We start from the raw sequence: 21,319 nt of genomic DNA, 5'->3' as shown, positions 1-21,319 counted from the left end.
TCAATTATCTTTGATATAATATTAAATATGGCCAAATAATCAAAATATGATTAGTTAAGAAAGTGTCACAATCAATTAAAGTTGATAAATATTTTATATTTGATTCAATAATTCTTTTATAAACTCAATACATTATTATTGTAAAATAATAAAACATGTTACTTATACATAACCTTAAAATAACAACATATATGACTTATAAAAAGTATCAAAAATAATATATATATCATATAAAATATATATAATAAAAAAATATGTAAATATATATAATAAAAAAAATATGTAAATATATATAAATATTACGAGTATTGTGATGAGCTCAAAACAAGTCGAATCGAGTTTATACGAATATTGTTGACGAATCTAAACCGAATCGAGTTGAAATTATATGAATTTTACTCGTTTAATATTTGAATCAATATTAGTGTTCACGAACAATTCATTTATTAAATAAACCGAGTCCGAGTTGAATTTATTCGAGTCGATCTCGAATTGTTGATGAGTGGCTCTGTTCATTTGCAGCCCTAGTTACAGACGAAGCTACGTTGCTAAGATGCTTGGAACCCACCTGTTTGTGGAAGCGTATGGCCATAAACTTAAGGCCTTTGTCATCATTTTTTATATTAATTACAAGTTCTAGCAAATGAGAAATCTGGAAGTTTTGGAAACTGGGGTTTTAATTTAGTCATTAAATATGTGAAAAGAAACATACAAGGTTTTGACCGTACCTGCAATTCTTTGCTGTAGTTCCTTTGAATTGCAAGGGATCATAATTTATCATTCAGAAACTTGGGTGTCGATGTTAAAAATAGCACCTGATAATTGAACCGAATCCCAATACCTGTTTACACCAATTATCTAAATTTAACCAACATCGTCTCTCATGGTAGCGTCTTGATGCTGAAATCTAATCATCCCAGAACATTTGTGACACAGTTATTTGACCTAATTAGAGATATATCTCTGAAAAAACTACAGAGGCAAGGGAAAATGCAATGGCAACTACAGCTCACTGCCTGCAAGCTTTTCCATGTGATCATCATTCCTGATTGATATACCAGACGAAGGTTCAAACTGCTCTCTAGACAGAAAAATGGAGGGTGGCTGCGGGTACGAGGAGCTCAGGCTTGACTCAAGTATCTGATGTGGAAGCACCATTTCTGATTTAGCATATGATCCACCCGTAAGGACTCTTTGCTTCTTAATCAATCTTTCATCTTTGGAACTCTCGGATGGGGAACTGATATGGCAACCAGAATCTGGAGTCGATGGTTCATGACGCGAAGAGAAGGATTCATCAATGGAAAGGCTGGCTGGGGCACGTTCATTGGCAGCCTTGTCTTGTAGGGGAGCCTCAGAAGTTGGGGCAGGGGTTGCTGGGTCAGTCTTGTTTTCGGAATCTGGGCAATTGTCACCTGATACTGGACCTGGGACCCCAGAATCAGATGTTTCAGAAAGAACTCCACTAAGTCGTTGTTGCTCCTCGATTATCTTCTTCAAGTATTTTCCCTGGGCTTCTATACGTAGCTGCAGCTGTCTCTGAACCTGTTGTAGTTCAAATGTACAGAAATCACATTCTTGGTGGAGTTGTTCAGCAAATTTAGACCCCATGATGCCCCATTGCACTAGGGCACCAAAAACAAAATTGGGTAATCGCAGCCTGTTCTAGTTTATATTTAGCAGGGTCAATGGCTCTCTCTTTCCCTTAAACAACCAGATAACAGGATGATAACGAAGATAATGATGAAAGAAAAGCCAAATAATTATGCACTAATTAGTTAAATACTAATAGCAAGGAAATAACATGCCTCTAATTGTTCATGCAATCGCTTCTGCACTTCCATCTGCAGCTTGAGTGCTTCAGTTATTTGCATCCCACTGCAAAAAGGAAGAACCCATTCTTTCTCATGCCAAGCAGCCAAATCACAAGCCATTTGGACCAATTTAGATGTTTTTTGATATAATCGCAATTTCACAATTTTAGGTTCTTAACTGAGATCTCAAACATATTTGACTAATTTTGCACCAGAATGTGGGAGCTGTCACTGGTTAATCACCTGTGTGCGCTCTTATATATCTTGGCATGACTAACTCATCTACTCCTAATTGATGTGAAACATGGTAAGATTTGCAGCTGTACTTACGATGAACTATCCAAATTTGAAAGCGTATCTCCACTTTCTTTCTTATCAGCTTTTTTCCCTTGCATCAGAATTTAACAAAGAATAAGTAAACAAAATACTGTGAGGCAGCAATGATCATAAATCTTTATGTTTATCATCATAGAGAACCTGTCCAATGCACTGTTAAATTAGAACATATTTATAATGTTTTATGCAATATATGAACATTGAAAAACAGAAGTCAGTTAACCTACCATCAGATGAGTCAGGCAGGTATTTTGCAAGCCGGTATTTCTGGATGCATTGCAAAAGCAGAGTCAACAGAAATAATAGATGGGAACATTGATTTTTAAGATTGGAATTCCTCAAATCCATCCCCCCACATTCGGGGGGAAAAACCATGTGATAGGAAATAAAAGAAAATATTTATAGAAAACAATCAACTTTTATATACCTGTAAGTGGCTTTTGACATGGTATATTGTCAAACCTTGAACGCCCATTACTCTGAGGACACCTTTGGGAGTAGCTCCTGGAAAAGGAACCCAGAAAAAGGAAAGAAAAATAACATTTACAAAACTTCCAATAGACCAATAATGATTTGCATAGGAATTGTTGAGCTTCTCTATTGAAATTCTGGTACTCATCCAACAGAAATTCAGGAGCATTTGATTTAGATTTTTATGAACATGCACTTCTTCTATATCAACAACCTTACACAATGTTCCAAAAATGAGTTAAGAGACCGTTTCCCTCACAACCAACTAGTACATACAGGATAAAATACGTAAGAAATCCTTCTGAGTTTGTATGCCCACTTTGTAAACGGAGCCTTGATGTGACAACACAGAATCGAGAAGATTTCTGAAGAGGGAGAAGTGAAAGTAAAGAATATGCAAGAACGAGAGAAAAGAAGCCAGAAAAATAATTACCAGAACATCAAAAACTGTTACTTCCCTTTGTTTCTCCTAGCCTTTCATCACTTTGAACTTAAAAACAGCTTAAGATTCCCACTTTATTAGGTTATAGCATCTTGCATTATAGATTGAAACAAAATTGTAAAAAAATAAAATAGTTATAAAAGCTCAACATCAGCAGTAGTAGATCCTATGAATCCCAAATAATAACTAGGCTAATTTGAAATATGAATCCTTCATCTTGCCAAATAAGGACTCAAGAGTTAAGAGAAACACAACAAAAATGTCAAATCATAAACATTAGTAATATAAAGTTTGAGGTGACTCACGGTCTGGCCCACCAAGTTGTGCTACAGCATCAACAAAACGTTCATGAAGCTCATGTGTCCAACGCAAGCGTTGCTTTGAGGCAAGACTCGGCTTGTTAAGATTGTTGGCTCCATTGATTGGGTCCATTGTGCTGGTAACACAATCTAAATGCTGACCATGAACTAACGAGTTTTTTCGGACTAAGCTTAAATTATTAACACTCTTTGGCTGATACATCTGTCATTCATCTAACAAAAAGCGGGAAGCTGTCAACAGCATGAAGAATAAGAAATTTTCAAGATGTATTATATTACAACATGAAACTCGAAAAATAAGAATGCTTGAAGAGGAGGAAGTTTTCTTAAACTCACAAATTTAAACATGTCATGAAACAACAGTAATGATATTGAAATTATTCTTACAAGCTAGTAGAAATGCACAAGTCAAATTGGGAAATGGTTTTTTCAAAGCACTGAACAAAAAATGGAAAAGCGTCTACATTTGCTCCAGCATGAGAAACACAAGCAAAGAGATATCATACTCCAAATTTATGTATGTAATTTCCTCACCTTATAATTAAAATGTGTTATTCTTGTCCAACATAGAGTAAGTAATAATGCCTAAGACAAATGGAAACTTGTTCTACAGTTAAATGACAACATCTGTATTTAAGTGATTGCCAGAAACTATCTGAGACTCTAAAAGATAAAAACATCACCATTCCTTCTTCTTTTTCCCCTTTTGTTTCGTTCTTTTCATTTCATTTTCCTCTAAGCCAATTTATAGGAACATTCACCTTCTTTTGATTAATTTACGAAGACGTGAATATTCTATATCCATGTCAAGGGATATGCTATAGAACTAGTTTGGCGCGGCTCCTTACACAGGAAAATATTGTCCAAGCTAGTGATTCACATGACCACCGATCACGCTAAATCTACCAGAATTTGGAGGCACGAGGAATATAAAGAAACAATAGGCTCGGGCTACGTAACTGTGAAGAAGAGGAACAAAAAGAAAGCTAGAAGAATTTGGCATGGAATAAAGGAAAACAGAGAAAGCGAGGAAAAAGCCCATTATACCAAAAAAAAAAAAAAACATACGAACGTCCACACATTTGAAATACATAAATAATTAGGGTTTGCCACGGAAGTCGCGACGAATGACAGATTATATTCAACGAAAGTCGTGCAAAGATATTCTCTGGGAATTCCGATGATGAACAATGAGGAGAATAAGAACTAAACATGCCAAAAGTAAAAGAAACAACCAAATTTTAGCAGAAACAAATATATATGAATTCTGGGTATATATGCATACGCAAATATATGCAGAGCAAGACAAAACTCCGAGAAGAAGACACATACCCAGATCTACACTCGCCACAAGAATCAAAGCTCCTTCCTTTAATTCCAAGCTCCGTCCCCCGCTCCCTCCCTCTATTTCCCGAAATTGGGAAATATAAAATTGGAAATTTGGGAGCAAAATGATTCTCTCTCTAAGTGGGGGATCAAAGGGAGCTGAAAACTGAGAAACAACAACGAGTATTGACCACTCAAAGTTCGAGTCTTTGCTCCTTCCTCATTTATTTCTTCCCTTTCTGCTGGGAAACCCTTACATTCAAAATCTTCCTAGGTTCATAGATATATTTTTATTAAAATAAATATTACACAAATAAAGCTGTAAACTAACTTAATTATTATCAAATTATCCTATTTATTTATGTACTTATTTATATATCATAATCCTATAATTAGGTCATTTAAATTTGAAAGAATTCTAAATATTATATAAATAGATATTAAATATTAAATATACGTCGTAACTTTACAAATTCATAACATGTCGTTTGTTTTTATAATTATTCTTAACTCATCTCATCTCATCTAATTTAATCATTACAATTTTTCTAAAATTCGACACAAAATAAAATAAACAATTCAACTTTTTAAAATCTTAAAATAAAAATAATATTAAAAAAATAGATTTTAATAATATTTTATTCAACTTTTAACTTTAATCTTAACTCATCCCATCTGCGAAAACAAATGAAGTCTTCTTGCTTGCTTGCTCTTCGTATTCTTTATTCTATATTTGATTTTTATCATTAGTAATGAAATAATGGAATATTTAGAAAGTTATAGAATAAATTAATAGTTAAATCATTTTTATAACTAGCACTATAATTTCTAATTTTCTAAAGCATAATAACCCTTCCTTCTATGAAGTGAGATTATCAATTATCTCATTTTATTATTATTAAATGAAAATTAGGATAAAGTTACATCATCTCTCTAATTATATTATTATTAATAATACAACTAAGTTAAATTTGTTTAATGAATAATGATGGATCTAGTTAATTCAAATTAATAAGTTCAAATTAAAAATTAGCAGTATTTTAAGTTCATGGAAATTTTTTCTTTTAAAGAGAAAATTGAATTTAGGAAAGAGATTAGAGACACGACTAAATTCATCACATAAATCAATAGGTTCATAAAGATGGGTTTCTCAAAAAATTTCTTGAATTTGTTCAATAAGTAGACTCATTTTACATATCTTTAAAAGATTGAAAAATATATAAAAAAAAAAACATATATTTAAATTTTTATATATATTATCTCCTTATAACTTCCCGCACATTGCATAAAGCATAGAATATTTTAATTTTTTTTAAGAATAATTTAAATTGGGGAGTGAAATGATTAGAATTTTATAATAAAAAAATATATAAAAGGTGAGCGGAAAGAGAAAAGGAAAAATAGAAAAAGAAAAAAAGAATAAGAAGCAAAGCATGTAATCTTGGGGTGAATTGACACAAAGGTTAGGATATGATATATATTACATGGTGACAAGCTTCGAGGGAATCTAAAAGAGTAATATTCCTTTTCCTTATCCAAAACAAATCACAATCATCTTCATGAGATATCTAAAAGAATGAATGGATCTCTTCACCCCCGTCCCTTTCTTGCGTGTTTGTGTGCAATCCACGTCCATTATGGTGCTCAAAAGCACCCGAGACAAGCTGGTATTGGCTTTACCACCTTTCCTGGGGTTACAAGAAATTCCAAGTGTTGCATTGGCCTTCATTTTACCAATAATAGCAGTTTACATGTCTGTTTAGAGAGAGAAAAAACAAAAGCTCATTGATATTTGGAAGCCGGTATGCCCCAATCCCAGCCAGACACATACTTTCATCCACTTTCCCACTGCTGTATGTATTTCTCTATCAAACTCCTTTAGCCATTGGGTCTATTTTGGTTCATCCTTTTGCCACAACACAGACAAAAGTGATATCCACAAGAGAATCTCTTCACTTGGCAATTGTCGTCCAAAGACCATGGCAGAGCCACAAGCCTTGCATTGTCCGACATACCCCACCTTTGACAACATTTTAAATTGTTACTACTTTCATTGGTGAAAAACTCCCTATGCCTCAAGAAGCTATGGAAGATCTCTAGGATGCAAGATTTGATTAGGAGCACCATAACGATTTGTCTGCATATTATAATTCGGAAGTTACACATAATCAGATGTAAATACTAGTAGTCTCCAAATCTCAAAGGCCCTGGTGTTCTGAATTTACAGTTTAGACTGGCTGTTTTTACCAGCGTTGCTGCCAACGTTATGAACAGGAACAGATGGAACTTTGCAACTGTATTCCACTAATGATTATTGTAGGGCCAGGAGTGAGAAGAAGAAAATCACTCCATAACAAGATGGACAATTGAGCAGAATCTTCTGCGCTAAATCCCATATCCAGTGATTGAACGGGGATTAACTTGCGCCACATTGATGTCTTGGGATTTCATCTTGCCTTCACCCCAAATCAAAGATGCAGTAGTTGAGTCCAAGCCTAGCATCCTTTTCTGCCCTCCACCTGGAGATCCTTCCAAAGTCAATCCTCCTGGACTCTCATGTGATGTTAGGCAGCTTTCAGTGGAACAATCAGCCCTTTGGGGATGCAGGCTAGGCGGAACTTCTTCTTCCGAGCCATGCACTCCGGCCACGCGAGGGGACTGTAACGAGTAGAAGCCAAGATGGTCAAGAGAAGAATTTCTTGGTGCCTTATTCACAAATCCCTGACATTTCTGGCCTTCTGTGTTGATAACTGCACCACTAATAAATTGATCAGCAAGCATTTTACAAGCTGTTTCAAGCATGGCCATATATCTACGTTCTGCATCCTGTCGGATCTGCAAATGCTTCTCAGCCTACACAACAATATGGTAAAAAGATCAGCTAGCTGGGACATGGACCAAGACCTCTACTCCAAAAAATGTACAACAATAGGGTCAAACATTTGCAACTCCCAATTGAGCATAATTGCATGCAAAAGAATGTTCTTTAGGCTTTGTCCAAGAAAATGCTTGCCAAGCCAGGCCAATAAAATACAAAAAAATCAGAGTAATTGTTTTTCACCAGTTCAAAAGGATCAGTGTTATCAATTACACCTTCCATATTCAAAAAGAATTCTTAGGTTGCCTTACCAAATCTACTGCCAAAAACCCACAACTGAGGTATACAACAATAAAAACAAAAACACCACAACCAATGAAAAGGAAATATACCTCGACCTGGAGATGTAATTTACTTTGCACTTCCATTTGTGTTCTCAATGCCTCGTTGACTTCATAACCACTGAAAATGGCATTTCTTCCATTTAATAATTTGGTAATTTTCCAGCATCATAAGATGACCGCAGAAAGGATGGAAATGTTATCTTACTCATGATCAGAAGTTGGCAAGTTCGGAGATGATTTACCAGTACTAGGGCTTTCTAGAAGGCATGAAGCTGACATCCCTTCAATAATTGGCAAAAGAAGTCACTTTAATCATTCATATTTAACCATGTGATTTAACAGTTATGTACTCAAATTTAGTCTCTCTCTCTCTCTCTCTCTCAAATATCGCTGCCATACTAGTAGGGAAAGTTGCCAGATTTAACTATTTCTGCACACAGAGCAGAATACATTCTCAAAAAGAAACTCTAATCAAAAGTGGAATACAGAAAAATTTATTCATCATAGCAAACTGTGGGTCAGGGGTGGCTCAATATATTTTGCGGCCTAAGGCGAACCATTAACATGAGGCGTTTATTTGAAAATGCTAATAATATTTAAATATATAATAATGAAAGTTTATTGAAAAATGGGTCTTAATTTTTGAGATGCAAAACAAGTTTCATAGGTGTGCTTAATTGGAGTATTATCTCCTATTCGTAAAACTTATTTCAATGCTTAATTTTGAAAACAAATCAAGGCCATCAATATCAAAATATACATCATATTTTAGAAATGGATCAATAGTAATTCATCATCATTTTGCCACTTCTATTCATTTTCCCCATTTGAAAATTTTGTACATTTTGGGTAAGATTTTTTTTTTTTTTTTTTTAGTAAAACTTCTACATTTACTGTTTTTTTTTTTTGTTTTTTAAAACCAAGTTTTACCATTTAAGGTTGATTTTATTTTAGTCAATATTTTTTTTTCCATCTTTTAAGCTAACCTATCTTCTTCTTCTTTTTCCAAAATTTCTATTTTGAGACTCAGAATATTTTTTATTGTGGAGGGCCTTGGTTGCTTACCAGTCTATGTCACCCTACTTGAGAGGGAAGAAAGAGAGTTATAGCTAAACCTACCATCTAGGGATGCCTCACCCATATCCTTCCCCGATTGCTTACCCAGCCTATATTTCTGCAATGCAGCAAAAAACACCAAGCATCAATATCAAGTCCACTAAATTTCCACTTTCACCACAAGCTCATACTGCTGAATTTTGCAATATCACAAGTCACAAAAATAGTTAAACATTTAAAGAAACCTGGAGATGACTCTTTAAATGGAACAGAGTCAATCCCTTCACATTCATTGTCCGCATAATGGCCTTTGGAGTAGCTTCTGCACATATTATTTAAGTAAGCTCTTAGGAACTAACAGATGATAATCCAGGCATACAAGATTCCCACGTCAGTAGAGACTTAGTGGTTCTTAATAGGTACGACTAATCAAGCAACTTGTTGAAAACCCACATTTGGCGCATTACTGAGCTATATAAAACTAATAAAGAAGACTGATTATAATCACCTCCAGATCCAATCATCTCAAGGTTTCTGTTGAGTTAACCTTTTAAGTTGTAAACTTAGCTAACAAATTGGTGGGTAATATTTACTTAAATCAAACCAGGGAAACCGAAAGGATCGTGCCATATAAATTTGGAGTTCTAAATAACTTAACATATTCATTTTCTTAATCAAATGTGAGAAACTGTAAGAACCCCACCATTTAATCCTGGAATTCTATAAAACATAAAAAAATTTCAATCTATACTCCCAATCTTCTTCCCAGAAGAAAATAAGGAAAAATAAGTGAATTAATTCACATAAAGGAGAAGGTGAGTGCCCAACAAATTCACTCTGAAGAAAGAAGAAGCCCAACAACTGGGAATTAAAAAATATGTAAAAGGAAACATACATCATATGCACCTCTATTAGCTAAGATCTGCTAAGTTATCAGACCCTTGAATAGCAGCAGCAAAGTCAATTATCTTATTTATGAAATGAGCATATCATCAGGTCCATTGAATTTGTTACTTCACCAAATGATGAAACTGCATAACTTCACCACAAAACAAGAAATAACCAATGTTCTAAATTTCCTAAAACTTAAAGAAAGAGGCGAAAGGTGCATCTCTCAAGCATAATAGAACAATTATTTCACTGTATGTTTTTGGGGTGTTGGAAGACAACTCGAAATTATACGGTATGGCATGCACAATACTTATACTATATTGCTCATGCCAAATATCATTCATTTCTTTTGATAGGTAAATATCATTCATTTCTTTCTACAAGACGCTGTGCAATAGATGTATTCCGACTAATCCCTTGGGTGTGCAGTCCGCGCGTCCAACACGGATCAGCAATTACCGGGCCTGGGAGTTGTTGTGCAATTCGAGGTGTTATGCCACTTTACTGGAGCTTGGTATTATAAACAATGCCAAATGAATAATTACACAGACACTAGCAACCAAAATAAAAGACAATTTAAGCCTATAAAAGTAACTACTTGAATCCTATTCTCTGAAAGAACATGTAGTGTTCACCACGCAGGTAACCCATACCCTAGAAACAGCAGGATGACTAAAGCAATAATTGGTGCATTGAGCAAGAAACCAAAATCCCAGTCCTTTATTTAAAAAAAGAACACACTGCGTTTTCGGGAGATTACTGCTATAGTAAAGATGATTAATTTGAGAGTAAAAATATAAGAAATACAATTGATCAGAGTAGAATTAAGAGAAGTAAAAGAGGAAAAGTAGTAAATACTGACTAGAGGCACCACCAAGCTGAGTGACGGCGTCAACGAAACGTTCGTGAAGGTCAGCAGTCCAACGGAGGCGAGGTTTGGGATCGGAAGTCAAGACAAGACATGGGTCTCCCCGACCACCACCACCCTGAATTGGGATGTCTTCCTGAGCAACTAAACCACCTTCGAGGTGGGTCTGAATCATTCGTGGGTACATTTTCTTATCCTTCTCTTATATTGAAAGAACCCAAATTCACACGGAGATGAAAAGACGAAGAGCAAGAAGAGGCGCAAAGCACAACAAGCTGCACAGGGGACAACACAACACAGTACATAAACAGCTGGGGGTGAAAGTAAATAATTTAGAAAGATCAGCGGGACCTTTTTGACCGTGAAAGTAGAGAATGGAAACAGGAGAAAGCGCCGAGAGCCGAGGGCGAAAAAGAAGAACGTCGTACCCGTATCACTGACACGCTTTCCTGGATTTCGTCTCTTTACGCGATCTTCCGCTGCTCGCTCATGTTTGTCATTTTGTGACCCGTGGGAGCAATGGAGTCACTGTATTTTTACCTTTTCCCCGTTTTTTGCGTGTTTTTCCCTCCCGTGTATCGTAATTTCCTATTTCGGCATTACTTTAATTTGAGTTATTTTTTCTTAGAAAAATGACAAGAGTTACATTTAATTTTTACTATTCGTAGTAAAAATTACTACCTATTTACTATTCTTTTTATATTTAATTTTTAATTTTACTTAATAATTAAGAAAGTGATTATTAATAAAATCATATATTTTTTAAATTTTTTCTTAGTGATTAAGAATGATAAAAAAATATTTAAAAAAATGATGAGAAAATAAAAAATTTCAAATCCTTTTAAATAATAAATGGATAGTGATAGAGTAATAAACCCGTCACTAGCCTTTTTTTTGGTTTTTTATTAAAAGAGATGAAGGTTATAAGTCGAAGAATGACTCCCTCTCAATTTTATTAAAAAACTCTTATTCATGACGGAAAAAAAATCATGGTAACAAACAGATTCTAAGGACATAAAAAAAACCCAACAAAACATCCCAAACATCAAACCAAAATAAACCTTTATTTTTATTTTTAAACACCAAGACAACATTATCAAAACTCATATGTACAAAACCTAAAAAAAACTTCTATAAACGTAAAGAAGGTAAACCCACTTTATCAACACAATATACACCCTTTAAAGGAGCTGGCAACCCAACAGTGTCCATCCAAACATAAGAAGAACCCTCAGCACCCATCTTAGCCAACCCATAGAATTTTTGTATAAAAAATAACGTTTCTTGCTATTCAAAACGACAAAAAGAAAAAAAAAAAAAAAATCAACTTTCTCTCATTTTTTATTTATTTTCTTTCTAACAAAAAATTATAGAGAATGAGAATCTAGGCGCCTCCTCATGATAAATTCAATCAAAGCAAGCATTCACATGATGCTAATTTCCTTAGCATCTAATCAAGGCAATAAATAAGGAAACCTTTTTTCCTAAATTTTAGCAAATTAAGGGAAGGCAAGACCTTATATTGAAACCCTCTATCTATCAAGATCATAATAGTTCATTTATATCCATTATAGAACACTTAGTAGGAAGGTTTGAGTTGGATTTCAAAGACGTTTGGTCGAAACAAATTGAAAAATATGCCTGCAATCAAGGCCACCATGAACAAGCAACTTCTAAACCAAATTGAGTCATAGATTAACTAAAATCCCACTTAGAATTGGGAGAGGGGAGGTCCAATCTATGGACTGGTCAAGGAGATGTGTTATCACAAATGAATGACACGCCGGATGAACTACAAGTCAACCGAATGAGAGTTTACTCTCTTATTAAACTCTCGGTGGTTCCAAAAGCATTAACATATTTTCTTATACCTACATAGTACACTAGGGACTCTCCCTCTTGCTCTTGTAGAACCATTGTTGCTTCTACCCAAGTTGTGTCAGAGGTGATCTTTAAGCGGCTGAAACAAAGAGCAACATAAATTACAGATGGTAAAAATGTAGGACAGCACGAAGTATGTTTCAATAAATTTAAATCCATCATTGTAATTACAAGGGTGGAGTAAAAGTATATTTCACATGTTTTCTCAGTGGGGTTTGAGCTTAGAAGCCCAGTCAACTAACCAGACTCGACATTTGTCCTGGATGGTTGAAATCTTTCTAAATGGTGGTTGATTTGTATGGATATAAACAGGAAATCTTTGTTGGGTAATTTGGATTGATTCAAAGTCTGTAGCCATGTAAATGCTTCGCCCATCTTCTAGCCATGTAAGGATCATGGTAATCCCAACTTTCAACACTACTAGTCCTCCCACCAGTGATCACATCCCTCCCTGCAGTTCCTGTAGGAGTGCTCTTATCCCCTATACTCACTATAGTTTCCCCTGTTCTAATGCATTCATCAACCTCACCTTCAACGTAGCTATATCCAACACGAATGTGCCCGTACTCTCCCAAGTCTAATGAGATCCTCTTTTCATCGCTGCCTTTTAGCTCTCCAATCCTTACTATTCTGCAGCTTCCAACATCCTCTCCAATCCTCAGCTGGACATCTCTTATGACGCCTCCCAGCATCCTTGATAAGAACTGTTCAAATTCATGCATGACAAATCCATTTGAAGTGCCAAACCCGAACCCAACATGGAACCTATGGATTGGAACAGGCATTTCCATATCGACGGCATGGTAAGATTGTGTTGGACTATCAGATAGATGCAGGATACAGGACTGTGGGTTTTTGTGGACACGATCTTCAAGTACCTTAATCCCCTTTTTAAGGCCTTCAAAAGGATCTGCTTGCCCCATGTAGAAAAGGCGATCAATGACTTGTAAGGCAGCTCGCTTCCCATAGGATGTCATGCGTCTGAGGGGGAAGACTCGTGCCGCAGCTGATGAGTGAGTAACAATGGCTAGACGATCAATGGGTCGAAGGGAGAAAACCACCATTGCCAGAGATTGCTTGAGAAGCCTTAGGTGTGGTCCATTTGGGCTTGCAACCAAGACCAAGTCAGTTGCTTGTTGATGTGCCAATTTTACTGAAAGAAAAGCTTTATTTGAGGAGGTGCACCTAATACAAGGTGTTTGCCTAGTTGGTGATTGTAGTAATGATGAGGAACTGCAGGTCAATTGATGTAGGGGTGGATGGTACGAGTATTGGGTGCGGCTGGTCATTTGTATAGGTGAATGAAATGGTGCACTGGGTGGTAGGGGCACTAATGAGAGACAAAGGCGGGGACGAGTAGGCAAGTGATCAGGCTCAATTGGGTCATCATCGTCATAGCGGGCAGAGCGCAGGAAGGACCGCCTGTGGACACGGAAAGTAGCGATGGAGTCATCAAGGAGTTGAAGTATGGGATCATTTTGGTTGCAAGAAGAGAGTGAAGCACAAGGAGGGATCAGACTACGGGGTAGTTGGGTCCAATGGGCACGGCAAATGGGGCAGGTAACACTACCATGGCGTACGTTGGAGGAGATGCAAGTGAAGTGGAAAGCATGAGAGCATTGGGCTGTGAAAATTGCCTGGCCTGGGCTGCTTCCCCTGTTGCTGTAACTCAAAGGATCCAGGCATATTGCACACATATTCTGCCACATAAATAAAAAATTATGAAGGTATATTAATTAAAGTAAGGGAGGGAGACAGATTTTGAAGTAAGATGCACTTGAATATAGATTTCAAAGACCAAAAATGAAAAAAACTAGCACTTCAGCAATTAATGCAGAATCTTATTAGAAATAACCAGTAGTTTTTTGATATACACCCACGATTCTATTCTATTTATGTGATTATAACAAATTCCATATTTTCCTGACAACCTTCTAAGACGAGAATCATCTATCAACTTTTGATGTTTTGCTGAAACTTAAAAAAAGGAAAGATAAATCATGTTCTGAATACCAATGGTCTGAAACTCTGAGGTAAATAATGATTTCACTATATTAAGTTATAGAACAAGTTTCTAGGATGTTCTAGGGGAGTGAGCTAGTACTCATAATGTCTCATCAATAATTGGCAAAACAATAATGGTTCCTTAACACCATCAGCCCCGGCCCTCCTATTATAAATAAATAAAAAAGAAGCAATGAGGAAAGCTTGACAACGTAATTAAATTTCAGTAAAAACGAGCCAGTGATATCATTACAATTTCTTTTTTTCATTTGAATACTAGATATGAGGGAGAAAAACAGTAAAACTTTATGGCCAGAGGAATTTTAGATTTTGGCATTCAAAATTCAAGATCATCATCATAATGAACGGGGCAAAATAAAAAATTGGTACTGGATGGGGTAGGAATTTCACACATAATGGTGTGGTGGTTGAGGAAAATGTAATAGTGAGCAAGTGTTTTGGGCAGGGCAGGTGGGACTTCCAAAGTAGGGTCTGCCGTCTGCATGATAGTGGGACTCTTTACTTCAGTAGTGCGCCAACCGCTATGTCTGGGGCATGCACAGGCAATAATTATACTTCACTCATTAAATACATCACCCAACTTCATATACTTAACAGGTAATTAAGATCGGTTGATGTGTGTTGCTTTTTCATTGTAAAGCTTGAGTTAGCCAAGTAAATTTACATGAGTACAGAGGAGTAAATAGTTGTCTCGCGCGACGTGTTGTGTGGATAGAGAAAAGGGAAAAGTGAAAAAGGTTTCTCTCAGACCACAAACAAACTGTAAAATTAAAATGGTTAAGCTTCTTGGAAATGGTCCAACTTTCAGAGGCATTGGATTCCTTCCGAAAAACTCCTTTCTAGTATGCATCCAGTGCAAGATAGCATACGTGGGAAATGGGTTAAGAACAAAATGAGATTTTGAGATGGGGAATGGGTACCTTAGAAGTTGGGGCATTGTTGGTGGACAATTCTGATTCTTCTGCAACATCTTCTCCTGGACTGTTCTTTGCCCTTGTGCTAGACAAAGATAAAGAACCCGAGATCTGTCCAAAAATAATTAACAAACAGAACATAGCGCAGTTGTCATAATTCTAATTCATATATTGTCTTCTCTTGAGATGGGCAAAGTAAAACAAACCACAAAGAACTATTTTTGGAGCTCCATCTTTAATTAGAAAATGAAAATTGGGGAAATGTAGAGCATTTGCTAACATTTTGAGCAGTGCGAGTGCTATGGAGGCCTCCAAGAGCTTTATTCCTGGAGAAGGAGCCACATGCATGTGCTGCTGCTACCACCACCTTCCGGGCTGCTTTTCTCAGTTTTGCTGTTGCCCCTGCTCCTCCAGTTCCTCCTCCTCTTCCCATTATATCTTCTTCTTCTTCGGCAGCTGAGTAGTCGCTACGGCCTCGAGAATTTCCAAGAGCCGAGGCTGGCTGGGGCAGACAAAGCTCTCTGCAAAGTCTGCAACTTGTCCGAGGCTCCCAGTTCTCGTTGCCGTTGCTGCCGTTTCTTTTGTGTTTATTATTCGTCTTATAACATACAAATGCTCCCCCACCAATATATATACTCACACAGCTTGAGTCAAGTCCCTGATCACATTACTTTTGTTTATTTTTTCCCTGAACACTGTCACTGCCCATGTATGTATATTTCCCCATCACTAAATGTATTGGGATGACCTTTTTCTATACTTTTTTACTCTCTCTCTCATCTGTTTCTAACATTTATATTCTCTCTTTGCTCTTTTTCTTTTCACTTCTCTCTCTCTCTCTCTCTCTCTCTCTCTCTCTCTAAAAGATTGGTTATGGACTGTCTCTCATTTAGGAATTAATCTCTCATTTATTTATAAAAGCTCTCTGCAACTTTCAGGCTCTTTGCTTCTTGGGTTGCTGTACCTAGTTATTACCTACACCTTTAACCCTGAATCCTGATCATATTACTTAATTTTTGCACTGGGACCCTTTCTTTTTTATTTTTTGTTAAATAGTAAGTAAATCAAGTAGAGTCAAAAAGTGAGAAGATTGCATGGAAGAATACAATGCTGCCTAAACATTTAGATGTAATAAAAATGGAATTTTGAATTGATGGAACTCTAGGGAAGAGAGCAAGGCAAGAAAAAGATGGTTCTCTCTCTCTCAATGCACTATTTTTGTTTTGAGTTTTCTAGGGGACCACCAAACCAACAATTTCCCTGCCACCTACTTCATCTATCAACCATGCATTTTCTATGGCATAAATTATTTATAACAAGAATGTTTCATTTCAGATTTTTTTTAATTAATTATATATTAACATTTTATATTTCTACTATTTAAATTACTGCATATCAAAATGTATGATTAAACGTAACAAAATCTACGATGAAAAGCGGAATCTTTCTTATTCATACTAGGTTAACATTAAAGCAAGAAAACCCAACAGTTTACACGATGTTTTTTTGTTGTTGTTGGTATTTTGTTGGAGAAAACCTCAGTTCTATGTGGTTGGCGTTAGAGTTCAACAAACGCGGTTGGGAGAAAAAAAGCAGCACAAAGTAAAGCGGTGGGGGAAAGAGACCGTTAGATTTGAATTTCAAAGTTTTCAACAAAAATCACAGATTCATAATGGCATGTGCTCTTTGGCCTTTTCAAGCTTAGGACATACCATTATTCAATGCATATAGTGGCTGGCTGTTGCTTGGCGCCAAAACTACTTTTCCACAAATTGCATTCCTTTTTTTTTTTTTTTTTTTTTTTTTTTTTCGAACTTTAAAACTAGCTCAAGATGGTTTTTCTGGGTATACACTATTAGAGATACCTAAAGCTACTTAAAACTAACACTACTTTGCATGATCCTCTATTCAGGTCTGATCGTCTAGACTGTGATGCATCATTTATTTCAATAGTCATAAATAAGGTGCAAAGTGTTAATTTTTTTTTGTAGTTTGAAGACTGTACAATATGTCAGTTCTGATAGTTTAAGATGATGCAATGTGTAAAATCTTGTACAGTTTTGAGGATTATCTAATTGACTTGACAGAGATTATCCAAACAAGATCTGTGGGATTATGTGGTGGACACTGATATTAGTAGCTGCTCTAGTTTGAAGACTGTACAATATGTCAGTTTTGATAGTTTAAGATGATGCTATGTGTAAAATCTCATACAGTTTTGAGGATTGCCTAATTTACTTGACAGAGATTACCCAAACAAGATCAGTGGGATTATGTGGTGGTACGCTCATATTAGTAGCTGCTCATGTATTGATGCTTTCTGGGCTCAAAGCTTGCTCTCTCTCTCTCTCTCTCTCTCTCTCTCTCTCTCTGAAAGAGAAGTTTGTCCTTTTTGTGAGGGCTTGATGTGTGAAATTTGTGTGTTCTGGGGACCCCAAGTTCCTCTCTGATAACTACCTTACCTGACTACATTAGTTAAAGCAATTTTCAAGGTGACAATATAAGCAGTCTTCTAACCACTTGATTAGAAGAGATGACATACATGACTAGCAAATGGGACAACTCCTGAAATTATTGAACCTTGATTAAATGAATTGGAACTATGCTTAAGAAATTAAACCTTAAGATATTAAAGATGTCTTGTCTTCAACACACATCACACAAATCCAGCTCCTTTTTCCAGTATCTACTACTCTCTATCAACTCATATCCAACCCTCATTTTCTGCAGAAAGTTTTCTGTAACATGTTGTCCCCACCATTGGTAACAGGACAAGCCTCAGAATTATTTGAATGATATCTGCTAAAAAATCTCTGGTTTTAAGAGTTTCTAGTCACTAAGTGGTTAATACAATCTGTCAATGACTAATTATCAAGCCTTGTGGAGAAATTATATTAGATTCTGGTCCCCTCTTCTGCCCAATTGACTAAAGAAAACTCAAACAGCATTCAAACTAGAAAGTCCTAGAAACTAGAAAATGCCTAATGCATTAAAGGATACTATTGACAGTATTGAGGCCTTGGGGGAATCTCTCTTTTTGAGACTGACATATGGGAAAGCTTTCAACGATCCTCTTCTTCACATCAAAAGAATGAAAAGTATAAAGCTTACTGCTTTGCTGGTTTCTGCTACAAATAGATAGCCTACAAAGGCGACATATGTTTGAGTGTTATGTTTGACTGCTCAATACTTATAAATTCTATATTTATAGCATATTTTTGACCCAGTCAAATCCATAATGCTGAGCTTCTTATTTATTTATTTATTTATTATATGTCTAATTTTTATTTGGAGTAATACTTTTATGGAAAATGCTAGATGTCTAACTTACAGAAAACCCTACACATCAGTTATTGAGTATTGTAAGTAAAAGTGCAAGTAGACGTAACACTTTGTGTCAAACTGTCGTATCGAGTCACGTATGCCGATGTTTCATATTTCAAGTGGTTTCTCTTCTCCTATTAACAACTTAAATCACATCCACTTTAAATCTGCCACATCACTTTGACTGACTGGAAATGACAGAATTTAAGATGAAGAGTATCCTTTTTTCTTTTTTCTTTTTTAATAAAAGGATGTTACTTTCTGAATTTTATTTCAGAGTAATATTATATATAGTCACTTTTACGTATTTTTTATGCACTTCACTGATATGATTGGCTAGATTAATTTTTTTTTAATATCCAACCAATCATATCACTGAAGTGCACAAAAGAGTGCACAAAAATGACTGCACATAAAATTTTTATTTATTCAAATACACCTCCTTAGCATTGGATGGCTGATGTATTTTTATGTTCATCTTTATATTTATGTAATATTCTTTTAAATTAGTCAATATTAAATTATGTATTTTTAAAATTATGCATAACTATGAATAGTATTTCTTCAAGTTTGAAGAAGCTCCATTCACTTTTTAAATATTATTTTACTATTTTTTTTCTCTCTTACCCATTAAAATTAACTTTGTAAAATTTTTATTAAGATGATTTTGATATATAAAATTTGTATTAAATTGATGATACAAAGTATTTTTTTAGTATATATTAATATTTATTGATGAAATTGGTCATTTTGATATATAAAATTGATAATATTTAGATATATGGAACTTGTATTTTTTAGTATATTGTGTTAATTGTAAAATATGTAAAAATAATAATCTTAAGAAAAAAATAAAAAATAATAATATTTTACTATTATTTAGTTCAAAAATATATAATTAGAGTTTTTCTTTATATGCAAAACCAATCTTCAAAAAATATGATTTTGAAGATGTATATAGAGAAACCAATGCTTTAGCATTGACAATGGCTTATGCATCTTCATATTCATCTTCATATTTGCATAATATCTTTTTAAATTGATCTATATTGAATTATGCATCTTCAAAATTTGAAGAAATACTATTCACTCTCCGAACATTATTTTACTATTTTTTCTCTTTCCTACCCATTAAAATCAACTTTGTGAAGTTTGTATTAAGATGATTTTATATATGAAATTTGTATTAAGTTAATGATACAAAATGTTTTTTAGTACATATTAATATTTATTGATAAAATTGGTCATTTAATATATGAAATTGGTAATATTTAGATATATGAAATTGGTATTTTTTAGCATGTTGTGCTAATTGTAAAATATATAAAAAATAATAATTTTAAGAAAAAAATAAAAAAAAATAATAATAATTTATTATTATTTAGTTCAAAGATGTATAATCTAATGTAGGAGTTTTAATTAATATGTAAAATTAATTTTTAAATGATGTGATTTTAAAGATGCATATAGAGAAATCAATGCTAGTTTAGGAGGCGAAAATCCATAGAGACTCTCAAGACGAGCAAAACAAAGAAGCACTACTCTAACAAACATAACAACAAACAGTTAGCCTCTAAAGATGAAGAGTATGATACCTCTTTCTTTTATTCTTGGCTACTGTTGTTATATCTTTTTGTTCCAAACCAATCATCTTATAATTGTATTTATCTGATCAATGAATCTTTATTTATGGATTGATCAAGCTTTGGGATCTTTATGATAATTTGACCATGTTTATTGGGCAATCAGATTAAATTTAAAAATAAAAAAAATAAAAAATAAAAAAAAAAAAAGAAAAAAAAAAAAGAAAAGGGGTTCTCATGGCCAGATTTGAAGGTTGGTCTGGAACTCTTTACAGCCAGAAAAAAATTAACCAAAATGTTTGAAAAGAGTTCATTGGTGCAGCCCTCGGTATGGCTTAATTCAGATGTGGGATATAGCATTTTGACTGGTTGTCAGATTTTACTGTTCTTTTGGATACGGTTTGGATCATGAGTTGAGTTGAAAATTGAATAAAATATTATGAAAATTTTTTTTAATTAAAAAAAATTATTTATCATATTTTATATAGAAATTTAAAAAAATTATCATAATGAGATTAGATGAGATGATTATTGTATCCAAATGAGGCCTTATTCTATTATTCTTCACGGCCTGTAGTGTATACCTCCCAAGGCATTTATTTTTTCTTTATTTCTATGAATTGTTGAGGAATAATAATACATTGCTTGTGGATAAAGTCTTTAGTATATTTATAAAGAATGAGCAATCCTATCTTGTGAAACCGGGTTTATGAGATAAATTCGGCTCATAAATTTCTTTGAACAATTAAAAAAAAAATATCTTATTTATATCAGTTTTGTAAAAAATCTTTTGCCCTACTCATTTATTTATTTTTTATATTTTTTATTTTAAGAATTCATTTTTCCTCTTTTTGTCATATTTGTTTTCTCATTTTTTTAATTAGTTTATTAGTTTTCAGTTTTTCC

At 34.5% G+C, this 21,319-nt stretch overlaps 2 protein-coding genes across 4 annotated transcripts; both read right to left on the bottom strand.

The window, feature by feature from the left end:
- Positions 1 to 659: 659 nt before the first annotated feature.
- LOC122278404 lies at positions 660 to 11,108 on the bottom strand. Its single transcript, XM_043088595.1, has 13 exons — positions 10,681 to 11,108; positions 9,173 to 9,249; positions 8,991 to 9,045; positions 8,077 to 8,152; positions 7,920 to 7,989; positions 7,096 to 7,562; positions 4,264 to 4,342; positions 3,369 to 3,585; positions 2,578 to 2,654; positions 2,378 to 2,417; positions 2,145 to 2,202; positions 1,809 to 1,878; positions 660 to 1,545 (listed from the first exon to the last, which is right to left on the bottom strand). Exons 1-13 carry the CDS (start codon positions 10,871 to 10,873, stop codon positions 1,003 to 1,005), a joined length of 2,022 nt encoding a protein of 673 aa, XP_042944529.1. The 5' UTR covers positions 10,874 to 11,108; the 3' UTR covers positions 660 to 1,002.
- A 1,252-nt stretch (positions 11,109 to 12,360) lies between these two features.
- LOC122278931 (E3 ubiquitin-protein ligase WAV3-like) lies at positions 12,361 to 16,342 on the bottom strand. 3 transcript variants are annotated; one of them, XR_006229388.1, is made up of 4 exons: positions 15,787 to 16,342; positions 15,513 to 15,617; positions 12,810 to 14,267; positions 12,361 to 12,646 (listed from the first exon to the last, which is right to left on the bottom strand). XR_006229388.1 is itself a non-coding variant. In XM_043089139.1 (3 exons), the coding sequence occupies exons 1-3, from the start codon at positions 15,937 to 15,939 to the stop codon at positions 12,909 to 12,911; spliced, it is 1,617 nt and encodes a 538-aa protein (XP_042945073.1). In that variant the 5' UTR covers positions 15,940 to 16,342; the 3' UTR covers positions 12,702 to 12,908. The 3 variants fall into 3 exon arrangements, 2 of the variants coding, with proteins under 2 accessions (XP_042945073.1, XP_042945074.1); XM_043089139.1 differs by lacking the exon at positions 12,361 to 12,646 and having other exon boundaries at positions 12,702 to 14,267; XM_043089140.1 differs by lacking the exons at positions 12,361 to 12,646; positions 15,513 to 15,617; positions 15,787 to 16,342 and adding an exon at positions 14,499 to 15,488 and having other exon boundaries at positions 12,702 to 14,267.
- Positions 16,343 to 21,319: the final 4,977 nt, after the last annotated feature.

This window comes from Carya illinoinensis, chromosome 10 (assembly GCF_018687715.1).
Source record: "Carya illinoinensis cultivar Pawnee chromosome 10, C.illinoinensisPawnee_v1, whole genome shotgun sequence".
Classification (NCBI taxonomy): Eukaryota; Viridiplantae; Streptophyta; class Magnoliopsida; order Fagales; family Juglandaceae; genus Carya; species Carya illinoinensis.
The sequence above is the reverse complement of the archived record's forward strand: the minus strand, read 5'-3'. Positions and strand labels throughout refer to the sequence as shown.

Excerpts from the sequence above, each read along its gene's own strand:
- LOC122278404 (XM_043088595.1), bottom strand. The coding sequence starts at position 10,873 with ATGTACCCACGAATGATTCAGACCCACCTCGAAGGTGGTTTAGTTGCT. Across the intron at positions 3,586-4,263 it reads TTAGCGTGATCGGTGGTCAT|ATGTATCAGCCAAAGAGTGT; the intron begins GTGAATCACTAG and ends GATGAATGACAG. Across the intron at positions 1,879-2,144 it reads TCAAATTTGGATAGTTCATC|TGGGATGCAAATAACTGAAG; the intron begins GTAAGTACAGCT and ends TCCTTTTTGCAG.
- LOC122278931 (XM_043089139.1), bottom strand. The coding sequence starts at position 15,939 with ATGGGAAGAGGAGGAGGAACTGGAGGAGCAGGGGCAACAGCAAAACTG. Across the intron at positions 15,618-15,786 it reads GCACTCGCACTGCTCAAAAT|ATCTCGGGTTCTTTATCTTT; the intron begins GTTAGCAAATGC and ends ATTTTTGGACAG. Across the intron at positions 14,268-15,512 it reads ACAATGCCCCAACTTCTAAG|AATATGTGTGCAATATGCCT; the intron begins GTACCCATTCCC and ends TTTATGTGGCAG.